At 39.0% G+C, this 13,579-nt stretch overlaps 1 protein-coding gene across 2 annotated transcripts in view; it reads right to left on the bottom strand.

Moving 5' to 3' along the window:
- The window catches only part of EXOC6B (exocyst complex component 6B), a 5,967,963-nt gene that overhangs the window by 5,301,024 nt on the left and 653,360 nt on the right, over positions 1-13,579 (bottom strand). For both annotated transcript variants that reach the window (XM_044063970.1, XM_044063971.1), the window contains exon 3: positions 3,505-3,552. In XM_044063970.1, coding sequence (XP_043919905.1) covers positions 3,505-3,552 — 48 coding nt within the window. The remainder of the gene's footprint in view (positions 1-3,504; positions 3,553-13,579) is intronic.

Below are 13,579 nucleotides of genomic sequence, written 5' to 3'. Positions count from 1 at the left end.
TAAAACCACTAAACTCTCTTATGTAGTTTTGATAATAGTCAAGACAGTTGGTTGTTTATACACTCATTACGGCAGTTTATAGAAAACAAAATGAGAGTATCAATCAACCTAGAGACTGAATCTATACCTAGTTTGATTCAGTTCATTGTGTGTCTTGAAAAGACAGATAATCAAAGATTAAGTATCTCACCTATCTATAAGATACTAAGATGACACTAAAGTTTGACTCAGATTTCTGGAATTACTATGTAAAGATTAATGGAGAAGAAATATGTGATGAATCCAAAAAATTATTGAATTCTACGTATGGTACATCTTTCTTCATTATGCTGGAGACTACATACATGGAAATTTATGAATAGGAGTTTCTATACTCCACATAAAATAAATCTTATACTCAAAAACAGTGAAAGTAAATGCTGGAAATGTGATTAATTACTAGAGGCCAACTGGGTTCACATGCTCATTGAATGTAGAAATGTTTTTCAATACTGGAAAGGCTTCAGATATTTTGTAAATGCTTTATGGTCTAATAACGGCCATATTTCTAACTCACTAAACCTATTCAATGTTCCTATACCTAGTGTAATACCGAAATCGCAGATTCAGTTACTCTGGTCAATTCCTGCAATTGACAGAAAAGTTATTACTTCGAACTGGAAAAGTAAACAGGATTTGATGTTTAAAGATTTTATTAATTTAGCAAAAGTTATACGAAAAACATAGTTGGAATTTAGCAAAAGTTGTTTGTAAAAAAGAACTGCAAACCATTTGTTATAGAACTCGTAACATAGAGCATTACTCAAAAAAAAAAAAAATAGCATGGCAAACATTGGAAAACCTTTTGAACAAATACTGATAACTTCTCATGGATAAAATGATTGTTTACCATGGATGAATGTAAATAGTTTTGTTACTGATTTATTGTATTTGTTATATGTACATTTGCGTATGTTTATAATGAAAAAATAAAAATGTTTTTGAAAAAAAAATTATTAATCGTGGTTTCCCCCTTCTCACCATTATCAGTAGCTTCTATTACTTTGTACGTGCAAACCGCAGATGCCATACCTGCCTCTGGTAGGGTAGTAGTAGCAAGAGTCTGAGAAGGTATTGTGTGTGTTCCGAGACCTCTGCGGACATGTCACAGTCCAACTGGGCAGATGCGATGTGAGGCTTAGGTCTTCAAAATTTTTACTTTTGAACAGATTGGATGGGCAACAAGCTTAAGTCACGGAGTTTCCAAGAATTAAGAGATGAAAGTGGAGTTCAAAATATCTTTGTAACAAACACTGACAGATCTTACAATTTGTGTACTTGTGCTCTGCACCTAAACAGAACATGCACTGAGAGTGGATATTCTGGTAGGGAATCTAACTATTGCAATCACACTTTTCCCTCCTAGCTAACATCAAATAGAGCAAACAGCAATACAATTGAGAAAAATAGAGGAAAGTTCCCAAATGGGGCACTTATCTGAACCCATGAAGGCCAGTGGTCCAAATGATCATGTGTAGAACAGTCCTAAGGGTGTGACGCCAACATTCAGACTGGCGATGGGATAGTCAGGGGGATTTACACTCATATGACCAGTTATGTACCCTTGCACCAATGGGCTTACATCATACACCAGACATATTGCTCTATGAAAGGTTTTGGCTTTGGTATCCTGGCCGGACATCCAGCTTATTTGGCAAGATAATCCAACTGTTTGGAATACTGCAACAGTGACCTAATGAAGGACATCACTCATTCAATGACTCAATCAAAATTAGAAATTCAAATATTTTGAAATTAAATTGCTCACATATAATAGACAGCTGTAAAACATTTACTGAATCACAATAATAAAACATAACAAGAATGCACTATAGTGAAATTGTACATTGACTCACACTGAAAGGCACTCATACCGAACTCATTTACTCAACATAACTGCATTGCTAATAGAGGCCAATGCATACAAAAAGAGAACAACAACCTAACACAGTTAAGCCATCGCTACTGTATTAACAAAAACTGCCCATGAGCAGTTGAGAAACCTGGTCAATGGCAATCCAGCTACAAACAGAGAAAACAATTCCATGACAGTACCTACAAACCTCTTATGATAATAAACATTTGTATTCTGCCGCAAAGGAGGCTGGGTAGGAAAGCAGGAGTGAATGCAAGAGAAAAAAGGAATACAGTTCTCTTCTATGCACATCAACAATTCTGTGGTTTTAAAAGCAATTAGCACTGCAAGTCTCAAGACAATTCAGTGAAAGGAAGATTCATATGCATGGCAGTCATGAACTTGCTAAAAACTACTGAAGGAGCCAAGTCATTGACATATGGTAGAACTAAAATACCAAGGCCACTTCAGCAGTACTTTTTTAAAAAATAAAACATTTTATTGGATTATCACTTGTGACACTGACAGATTTACATTTATATAAAAGTAATCAAACCATATTAAAAAGTTCACATTTACAAACAGTATATATTACATATACTACTGCTCTACACAATACTGTCAATCCAACATTACATAAAATTGTTAAATTCCTGCCTTCTCTTTCATGGATGTAGCCTGAGAATATAATTTCACACTCGTGCTCTTATTGCTCCCCTCAAGCCACCTGTCAGTTAAAAAATTAAAACGTTCTCCCAGCACTTAAAAAGTGTTTGCATTCCTTTCTCTCTAAAACCAGTAAATAGATATTTTTTCAATTTATTAAAGTCTTATTGGAGACATTACTTTAGACAGTTATGGACATAGTATGGCCTAAAAAAGCAATGTTTTCTCTAAGTAATGTATACAATACAAATTTGTACTCAATAGACTACAAAGAATATACCCAACTACATCCTTGCATTCCTCCTCCAAAACATTTTTCTCTGTGTATTGTTTCCATAAATTCTACTTGCATTTACATAATTTACTCCTACCCATTTCTAAAGATCCCACCCCCTGTTCTTTTATTTTTGTTACAATATTCGCTTCAAGTATTGCTGGTTTAGACTGATTTCCACCCTCCAATAACCACTCCCTTGCCAGATAAGAAGACCTTACTCTAGGCAATTCAGACCCCGTATCCCTGCTCAAAAAAAAAATCCTTAGACACTCATTTTCTCACCCAGTATTCCTGATAGTGTACTCTGAAGGGAATTTTACACTCCAAAAACATATGTTCCTAGGTACCTCTTTCTTCCTCATTACACTGCCATTTGCCATATGTCTGAGAAAAAATACTTTGGAGTCTGCTTGTGGTAAAAAAGTACCTATGCAAACACTTTCAGGTAAAAATCCCAAATCTTCTAGACTTTGTTGCATATTTGGGAGCTACTTCAGCAGCACTTTTTCTGAAATAATTGTATCTAGTCTTTCAAATGAAAAATTTTACTCAAGTGTTATGGAAGCGAATGAGCTCATTAAAAAAATACGTCTGCATACAAAAAAATTCCACAACTGAGTGAAAGTAAAGAAGAGAAAATATTTCTGTCAAACTAACACTGCCTTACCTCTGTTCCTTCCTCCTGTAGCTTCTTGTTTGTATCTTTCACCTGACCCTGTAAAATATTGTATTCCGTTATCAGTTTTTTTAAGCAACTGCATCTCCTTAACAAAACTGTACAACAGATACAAGAGGCAAACTGTGTATAATAAAACAATCCTATTTGTTACCTCAAAAATGACTAGTAATTGGGAGTAAGACAAAAACTTTTTCAACACAGTTACAATATAGCCCTTTTGCTCTGACAGCCACCACTGAAAAACATTCCTTATACTGTAGGAGTTTACTAGCCTACAATTTTAATTGTATCTGTGTATTAAGTATTAGCCTACAATTTTAATTGTATCTGTGTATTAAGTATTTAAAAGCTTAACTGCAATTGCTTACAATATAAAGTTACATAAAATTAATCCCGCTAATCCCAAGTGTCAGTTAGGAAAATAACATATGTACTTCGGGGTTTGGCATAATGGTTAAAGTGTTTACCTCGCAGACACAAAGTACATGGTCTGATTCTCACTGCTGAGGGAAACTTTTTCCCCACCTTCCAATTCCTGGAGTAGGACCTTTGAGGGGTGGAAAAACAAATGCCTACTGCAGAGACAGTCTTACCATCTTGTTCAATCCTGGTCAAGATATCTTTAACTTTGGGCCCAAAATATGTGGAGACATCATAAGGGGACTGATGAAGGACAGGAGGAGGAAGGTCCAGTAGAAGTAATCCATGTTGAAGTCAGAGGATAGACCGCAACAGGTGAAAGGAGTGGAAGGGCAGGATGACCAAAGGTTGGTACATTCCCCAGGGATGGGGCAGACAAAACCCCAAGCTGAATCTGCATCCTCAAAACCTTTTTCATTATCCTGTTGATGTCATTCATGCTCTTGTCAAGCTTGTGATGATTGGGTAGATGAATCTGCTGAAGAATGGCTTGAATACTTTTTCTTTCGTAACATTGGAGAGTGCAACCTGGGGGTCATCTGCTCCATTGAAAACTGGGGCCCAGAGTAGGAGTGTGAGGACCAGGAAGCTGTAGACACAGGTTGAACGGAAACTGCTGGTTCCAAAGACCTTTTAGAAACAGAAGACTTGTCTTTGTTCTTTTCTTTCTCCTTGTCCTTCTTATCTGAAGCCTGGTCTGACTTCTTAGCAGGGGAGGAGGATTCAGAAGACATAGTCCCTGTTTGTGGACTGAGAAGTACCTTTGCCACCAATTTGTCTCAGCAAGCTTGTAAAGCTCTGGCACTAAAGGATGCACATGAAGTGCACTGTGTCCAAATGGGCAGTGCCCAGGCAATAAACACAAAATGTGAGGATCCTGAAGGGGCAATTTGTGCTTATACTCTGAACGTTTCTAAAAGACATGAGATTCAGCCATGTTGAAACCTGGAGGAGGATAGAACACTCACCAGAAATATAATCATATAATATCAAAAGTACAGTACTACAGAGTTTCTAAGCTCTGTAAACAGTAATAACTGAAGTACGTTAAGGCCAACACTACTCAAAAAGAGACATAACTAACTACATTAACATCCCGCTAAGCTATGGTCGAAAGATTAACACTAAAGCTAGAAGAACAAAGGTAGAGGATGAGTAAAGATATTCAGCTATTTAAGTGTGTAACTATAAGCCTATCCAACTACTTAAGTACCAAACTTGTTTTCGAAAACTTTCTTACAAAAGGATACAAGCTTTTGAGAACACGTCTGAAACTTCACGTGGCAAAGATCTGAGGTACTGGAGCACAATATGGGAAATTATGGGTAGGGGAGGAGTCAGAGCCCTGGAACCCTGAAAGTTTCAAGTAGTGTCAAAGGAAGATATGTTGAATTCGACAAAAATAGACAATATTGGATCTGTCTGTTAAATTACATTACCTTTGTGCTCTGTTCAAAGTAAAGTATATGAGAAACCCCAGCACTTGTATTTGAAAAGGCAAATTTTGTCAGTGTTCGGACCAGACAGATTTCCGATACCAGTGTATTTTTCTCACATGGAGTATTGGCAGCCATTCTAAGCATTTGTTTTTTTAGGCATATGGGCCTGACCATGCGGTTTTGGTGTCTGTTTTCTAGGCGAGTCGAGTTTTGGGCCTTGATGAAGAAGATGGTATCAGTTTAATATGCAAATCTGTAGGCCTGAATACACCCTCAGAAGCCGGTGCCTGCACAGGCTCTGGACCCATCCAAGGTACAGATATCCACAGGTTCCATAGTCAAATAAGCATCTCGTGGCATACCGGACTCTGAATGCGTCTCAGTAGAGGCCTGCGAATCTGATGTAGTGGGCATCAGGGGTTGCGAAAGCGCCTCACTGAGTACTGGCAAACTGGCGAATAGCTTAACGGAAGCGTCGTTGGCAGTTTTGGACCTATGCAGTCTGTTTCTGTCTTTATCCTTACGTTTTTTCAGAATGTCGGTAGTCGGATGGCTTACCGAAACCATTTCTGGATAGTTATACAGAGCACCAAAATAATTTGCTGCAAAAATAGACCGATGAATAGTTCGGGGGTTGAATAAAGCACAAAACTGACAGTAAGGGACGTCGTGGTCTGGGCCTAAGCAAGGAATGCAGTACGAATTAAAATATTTATGAGGTATTTGCTTTCCACAGGTAAGACAACTGTTAACTTTTAGTGACATCGGTTAAGAGCAAGAAAAAAGATCCCCAATGGGGTACTTAGCTTTTTTGAAGACTTTGATTCTGAAACTCGAAAATGAAAATTTCAGGAGTCAGCCAACCGGCACTTGCGAACTGCTTCTGCTTCAGGCACAGTGCGGCAAGAAAGATTGATGTAATGTCGTCGGCTGCATGTTTTATACCCCTGACGTCATGGAAGAAGAGACAGCATCCGACGCAGGAATCCAAGACTTTGATATTCAGGCCAGCTGAGGGCTACCTGCAGGCAGATAACCCAAATGTAATGACTGCAACAGTGAAACACGAAGAACATCGAAGGCGAGATGGGACAACATAACATCATGAGTTAGCAACTCCATTAGGTACTTTCTTCAACCACAGTCTGAGTACTGTAATTGTCCTTGCTGAATGGAACACATCAACAGTCATCCCCCTTCATAAAGAGGGTACAGCAACAAATCCTGGGAACTACAGATCCTTAAGTTTAACCCACCTTATCTATAAGGCCATGGAAAGAATCATCATGGACTGTATAAATAAGGATATAGGTGATCTCCAAATCCTTTATCAGACAGTTTGGTTTTGTCAAAGGCAGATCATGCCTGTTAAACCTGGCGGACTTCTTCAAAAACGTCACCAGAGCCACAGATGAAGGTAAATCTCTGCATACAGCCTACCTTGACTTAGCCAAAGCCTTTGAGACAATCCCAGATTAGAGCATCACTGATTAACACTCCCGATTGAATATCAACCCTTATGTCGTCAAGTGGGCTGCTAACTAACAGATCACACTCAAAGTTGGGGTCTTTACCTCAACTAGCAGACCCATCACCAGTGGGGTTCTACATGGGGTCAGTGCTGGACCTCTATTGTTTGTAATATACCTCTCATAAGTTCAGGCCAAAACAGAGGGTCTGCAACTGACCAAGTTTGCTGATGACTGCAAATTAGGTGCAATCACCTACCCAAATGTCAATATACTTCAAGAGGGACTTGCACAAACCAATGATTGGCGCAAAAGCCATGGACTCAAATTCAGTGATATAAAAAAACGAATCATTCCCTTTGGTAAAAATTATATCCCTGCAGGCTGTCATGTAAATAATAATACCCCAAGTAACAATTGAGTAGTGAGAGACTTGGGAACCCAAACTGACTGCAGACGAATATTTTGACCAGCATGTGTCTACTGTGGTAAGAAAAGCATTCTACATCGCACACCTGATAGCAATGGCATTGCCTCAAGAGCAAAAGAGGTCATAATACTACTGTACTCTACCATCACCAGGCCAATAATGGAGGACAATGTTCCCTTTGGTATGTACCTTATCAGGCACCTGCAGCAACTTGAGACACCTCAGAGATTTCTAACCAAGAAAATTCAGGATCTCCAACATATGTCATACACTGACAGACTGAAGTCACTGTACTTAATACTGTACAGACTACTTAGAGGAGACTTGTGCCTGGCCTACAGAGCAATCTTAGATCTGAAACTAATGGAAATGCTGTACATCCACAAGTCGAATGGGACAAGGACCACCCGCTCCAGGGACCTTGACCTGGCCTGCGACATAAATAGGACCTGCTGGAGAGACAGCTACATCTCTCAGAGGTTGCCACTTCTCTGGAATAGGCTACCCATTAACATCAAACAAAGCCTCTCTATGATCATGTTTAAGCATAGCCTAGATGACTGGATGGGCAGCTGTAAATTCCTGCTGGGGATTTCACATATGAGCCTCCTAGGTAAGGGCAGTCATTGCTAACCAAGATCTCGAATTTAGGCAAGATCCTTTACATTGGGTTTCTCTAGTATTATACTGGGTACACATGGGTAGGCTTATAAAGACTTTTTGGTCAATATCCCAATAACAACCTATGAACTTTAAAAAGGAGGACTGAAAAAAAATCTTAAGAGATGCCTACCCCTTTCATCACACTTTCTGATAGTCTGCAGCAGAGAAACTAACAACTAAATCTCTATCCAAAGGAGACTTCAATCTAATTTTTTCAGATAATCTGGGAGGTTCTGAGAATACAACCAGACAAACCTCTTGAAAACAGTACCAGTTATGCACACATAGCAAACAATGAGTTGTGACTTGTACAGTGGAGGAAACTAATTTATTTACAGCAGTTTTTTCCTCTCAGAAAACACTGCAAACAAAACATTACTCATCCTTTCACAATTGGTCTGTATAAACTTAAAAATAAAAGGCTGACAATTCAAGAGTCTAAAAATCAAAGTTGCAGAAGCATACATTTTATCAAACTTATCAATAGCTTTGCCATCCTTGTCAAAAGGATTAGAAGTAATGTTTGGCAGCAGCTGGATTAAAGATAATTTCTAAAGGTATGAAACATTTGTTTTTTTTATACAAAAAAAAAAGGTAGTTTCACAAACATGCATTAAAAACAGTTTTGAAATACTGCTTTCAAACACAGAAGACTAAATGTAGTAAGCCATGTTTACAGCATTAATATTCATAGCAGAGCAGGAAGTGGTTACATCATTTAGCATAGGTAAGCAATTGTAAATTAGTGACGTAATTGCCAAACCGTTTAAAAGTTCAGCAGAAAACTATATATCATTATTTTTTGCCAACCTGTTAATTTAACACTTTGGCAATTACATCATTAATTTCCAGTTACTTACCTACATTAATCTGACAGATGGAACACGGAAAGATGCAACCGTTCCCAGCCCACCAATGAATATCAATACCGTAAACAATGCTTACTACATTTAGTACTTCATGTTCGGAGGGAATATTTAAAACTTAATTTTTAAAGGGTTCAAAACACACTTTTTTCACACAGGTGTTTGCAAGCGTAAAGATATTTGTGAACAATTTTTTTGTTTGAAAAAAAAAAAAAGCATGCTTCACACCTTTAAATATGATCTTTAAGTAAAGGTATAGCTGCTGGGTCAGGTCTCAAATTTGTGTATAAAAACTTGAAAAACTAACTATACATTCTATCTGCTTTTTAGGACCACCAGGTTGATTGTCAAGGAAACCAGCTGTGAAAAACATCCTCCAATGCTGACAGCACTGACAGCAGCGGGGAGATGAGTGAAGGTTCTGGGAATTCCAGTTGCAACAACTTAGGGAATAAACTCAGTGTTCTCCCACTGAAAACACACATTCTAGAAATAGTTTCAAAGAAAGTGAATCCCTCACAGGAAGATTCAGATACCATACCCTCCTCAGAATCTCAACAAGAAAACAGAGGAAAAATGTGCATATATCCTTTCACATTCGCCACAGATTCAAAATCTTGAAGCTTTACAAGGAAAGAGGAATCCCTTTTTCTTTTACCAGAACTCACCTTATGAGAAGAGTCAATAGCCTGTACAAGAACCTGAACCAAGCCCAATAAATTAGTCTTGCTCAGAGAAAGTTCTCTCTCTCTCTTTTCTAAGACATCTTTATTAAACTATCACTTAAGACACAGCAAACAATGTAGCAAAAAGCAAACCATACTAACATGTTTTCAGTTACATATATTATACTGTACATCATATATGTTCTTTTTTATAACTATCAGTGCAACACTACATAAATTGCTCAAATCCTGCCTTCCATGAAAGCTCACTTCTCCTCCAGAATGTTATTCTGTATGTATTGTTCTCCAAATTACATTTATTTCTATGTAATTTGCTCCTTCTTTTCTAAAGATCTCACTCCCATTTACTCTGTGTTACAATACTCAACACTTAAAATACAGTTGGTTTAGACTTTCATTTCCATTTTCTAATAACTGCTTTTTTAGCAGCCACCAGAATTAAACTGAACAAGGCCTTACTATTTATTATTATTTATTTTATTTTACATTTGTTGACCGGGCTAGTCTAGCTGGACATGTATCTGTTTTCAGTAGAGGCCCGGGGAGAAAAGCTCCAATACAAGAAGAAAAGAAAAACATTAACCACATAAAACAAAGATATGCATAAAAAAGTACAAGGGTAGACTTATGTAAGAATTTAAAATAAAATAAAATAGCAAAAACTAATTTACAAAAAACAACCAATTAAAATAAAATTAACAGGGGTGCACATACTAAAGTTAGATTAATAAAAACAGATAATCAAAACACTAGATTGAATAGCATGGAGGAGAGGAAAAAGAAAATTTCTGGTAGAGTCTATATCTAAGAAATAACTATAAACAATTTAATATGTTGTTTAGAAGCTCAGTCAGAGAAGGGGGGTGGAAGTTAGGTGTAAGGGAGAAGTGATTTCAGTCGGGGTTAGCACAAGGACACAGCCACTGAGTTTTAAGATGTTCTTTGATATGTTTTTTGAAGAGACGGTAGAGTCAAGGTTAGTTATTTCATGAGGGAGTTGATTCCAGATTTTCCCGACAGTATTTGAGAATAAGGAGTCCCCAGCTTTATTGTAAGATTTAGTCAAGGCTACTAGGAGTTTTTTAGCAGAGCGTAGTGTGGCTAGGTTTTTATAAGGTGAAATCAGTTTAGTAAGGCTAGTGGTATCATCAGGATAATAAAGGGTCTTATGAATGATGAGTAATTGTTGATAGAGTAAGTGGTTATTAAGCTCTAACCAATCTAGTTGCTTGAGGTTGAGACAGTGGTGCGTTCTGAAGGGAGTAGCAGTAATGAATCTAGTTATACTATTGTAACAGGTAGAGAGTTTGGTAAGGTTGGTTTTAGATAAGTTAGTATATATAGCAGAGGCATAGAAAAGGGTGGAGATCAGGTGGGTCTGGGCAATGGTTTTTCTAGCTGCTAGGGTAAGGAAGGGTTTAATTCTGTAGAGAGTACCAATTTTTTTGTTAACTGATTTAATGGTGGTGTTAATATGGTCATCAAAATTAAGACGGTTATCAATAGTTACACCTAGTAGGCGAGTGGTTATATCTGGGTTAATACAGGTAGCATTATTAGAGAGGACAGTGAAGAAAGGTGTGGGAGATTTGTGAGTAGGAGTAAAGAGAAGAAATAGAAGTTGTGTACCTACCATAACGTTCCATGTTAGTTGTCTTCTTCTCGCCTTCTTTCTTGCTGGATGGGTTCGGAGCCGAACCTCGGCTCCAACTCGGCCACTCTAAAAGCTCGAGAGTTAGTTCCACTGGCTCGAGGCTCCCCTTTTATCCCACAATGCTAGGCGGTAATACCTCAGATCTCGTTTGTAAGCTAAGCCCAGCTAGGAAAAATCCAGAAACTGGAAAAGGGGTAACCCACCTCTATAGAGTGACAGAAAAAGGTGACCTAAAACCTGACGAGGGAATATATATACATTACAGTATATATATATATATATATATATATATATATATATATATACACACACACACACACACACAAATAGAGGTGGTAGGAAAATAAAGGCCACAATCAAACTCCTCTAGGTCTGTCCAGGCTAGGGGGAAGGAGGGACGAAGAAGAAGCGAGAAGAAGACAACTAACATGGAACGTTATGGTAGGTACATAACTTCTATATGTTAAGTTGTCTCTCTCGCCTTCATTCTTGCTGGATGGGACCACGTCCCTAGCACCTTGTCCTGGGTGGCCTATCGGAACAGACTCTTGAGTACAGTGGAACCAAAGTTGGCTCTGTGTCTAGAAGCTAAGTCCAACTTATAGTGAGAAATGAAAGTATGGGGAGAAGCCCAAGTAGCTGCAGCACAAATCGAGTCAATAGGCAGCCTGTCTTGGAAAGCTATGGAAGTAGCCAAAGCTCTAGTTGAATGAGCCCTAGGTTTGTTTGGTAACTGTTGATGCCTGATCTCATATACAAAAGAAATCAAAGAAGTAAGCCATCTGGAGAGAGATACTTTCGAAACTGGAAGGCCCTTTTTGCCTTCTGCATAAGAAACAAATAGCTGATCAGACTTTCTAATTTGTTTGGTCCTAAGTAATACCTTAATTGTCGAACATCTAACCAATGTAATTTTTGTTCTGATCTGTTGGAATAGTTAGGAAAAAACACAGGAAGGTCAATGGTTTGATTTAGGTTTGCCGGAAAGGCTACTTTGGGTAAGAAGGATGGGTTGGTACGTAAGGATACCCTATCCTTATGAAACAAAAGGTAAGGGGATCGACTACAGAGTGCATGAACTTCAGAGACTCTTCTAGCCGAAGTAATGGCTACCAAAAAGAGTGTTTTTCAGGAAAGCAATTTCATCGAACACGAAGCCGCAGGTTCAAAAGGGGGAAGAATCAAAGATGTCAGAACCAAGTTAAGGTCCCAAGAAGGAGGAGGATTTCTAATAGAAGGCTTGAGGAGAAAAACTCCCTTCAAAAAGAAAAGGCTTTGCAAAGTTTGTGAGACATGATGGCAGACTCTGAGATTCCAACATGAAAGTTAGATATGGCTGCCAGTTGAACTTTAAGTGTAGAAGGAGACGAACCTGAGTGGAAAAGTTCGGCTAAGAAATCAAGGACTGATTGAATAGAAGCAGTGAACGGGTCGATGTCCCTTCCCTGCGCCCAATAGGAAAAACGTTTCCACTTACTAAGATAAATCTTCCGAGTGGAGGTTTTATGAGAAGCTATTAAAATATCTCGAACTGAGTGAGATATTAGAGGAAGCCTGGCTAGGGTTGGAATTGGAGGAACCATGCAGTGAGGTTCAAAAAGGGGAGGGAGCGATGTAACTGACCCGACTGATGGGTCAAAAGATCTGGAACTGGGTCCAGATGCCAGGGTTGCTCCAACAGAAAACAGTGTAGAAATGGGAACCAAACCTGTCGAGGCCAGTATGGAGCAATGAGGATCATGGAAGCTTTCTGAGCGATGGCTTTCTGTATCGAGAAATCAGTGGGAAGGGGGGAAAGGCATACAGAAGTCCCCGGGGCCAATCTTGGACTAGAGCGTCTCTGCTGGGATGGCCTGGTTGGGGAAAGAGTGTGAAATAATTTTCGCACTTGCTGTTTTGGGGAGTAGCAAAAAAGTTGCAGCAAGGCCGGCCCCACTTTAGAAAAACTTTCTCCAACACTGAATTTTTCAGAGACCACTCGTGAGGCATGAGAATAGCTCTGCTCAATTTGTCCGCAATGACATTGGACTTCCCGGGAATGTGCGTTGCTATCAGAAACCGCTGAGAAGAAATCGCCCATTGCCACAGTCTGAGTGCCTCTCGACATAAGGGGTAGGATCTGGTTCCGCCTTGTTTGTTGATGTACCACACTACAGACATGTTGTCTGTCTGAATTGCTATCGTTCCTATCGGAAGAGAGTCTTGAAGGGCCTGCAACGCTAAAAGCACTGCTCTCATCTCTAGAACATTTATATGCAAGTGGCGTTCGTAAGGTTGCCATATGCCCTGGACCGTCCTGCCTTGATAATGCCCCCCATACTCGATCAGGGAGGCGTCCGTTGTCAGAGTAGCAACCGGAGGGGGAGGAACAAAGGGTCTTCCTAGGAAGAGCTGGGGGGATGTAATCCACCAAGAAAGGTGATTCCTGCATGATTG

The sequence above is a fragment of the Protopterus annectens genome, chromosome 2.part2, assembly GCF_019279795.1.
Source record: "Protopterus annectens isolate FY-2018-M chromosome 2.part2, PAN1.0, whole genome shotgun sequence".
NCBI lineage: Eukaryota > Metazoa > Chordata > Ceratodontiformes > Protopteridae > Protopterus > Protopterus annectens.
Note: the sequence above shows the minus strand (reverse complement) of the source record. Positions and strands in the feature narration are given on the sequence as shown.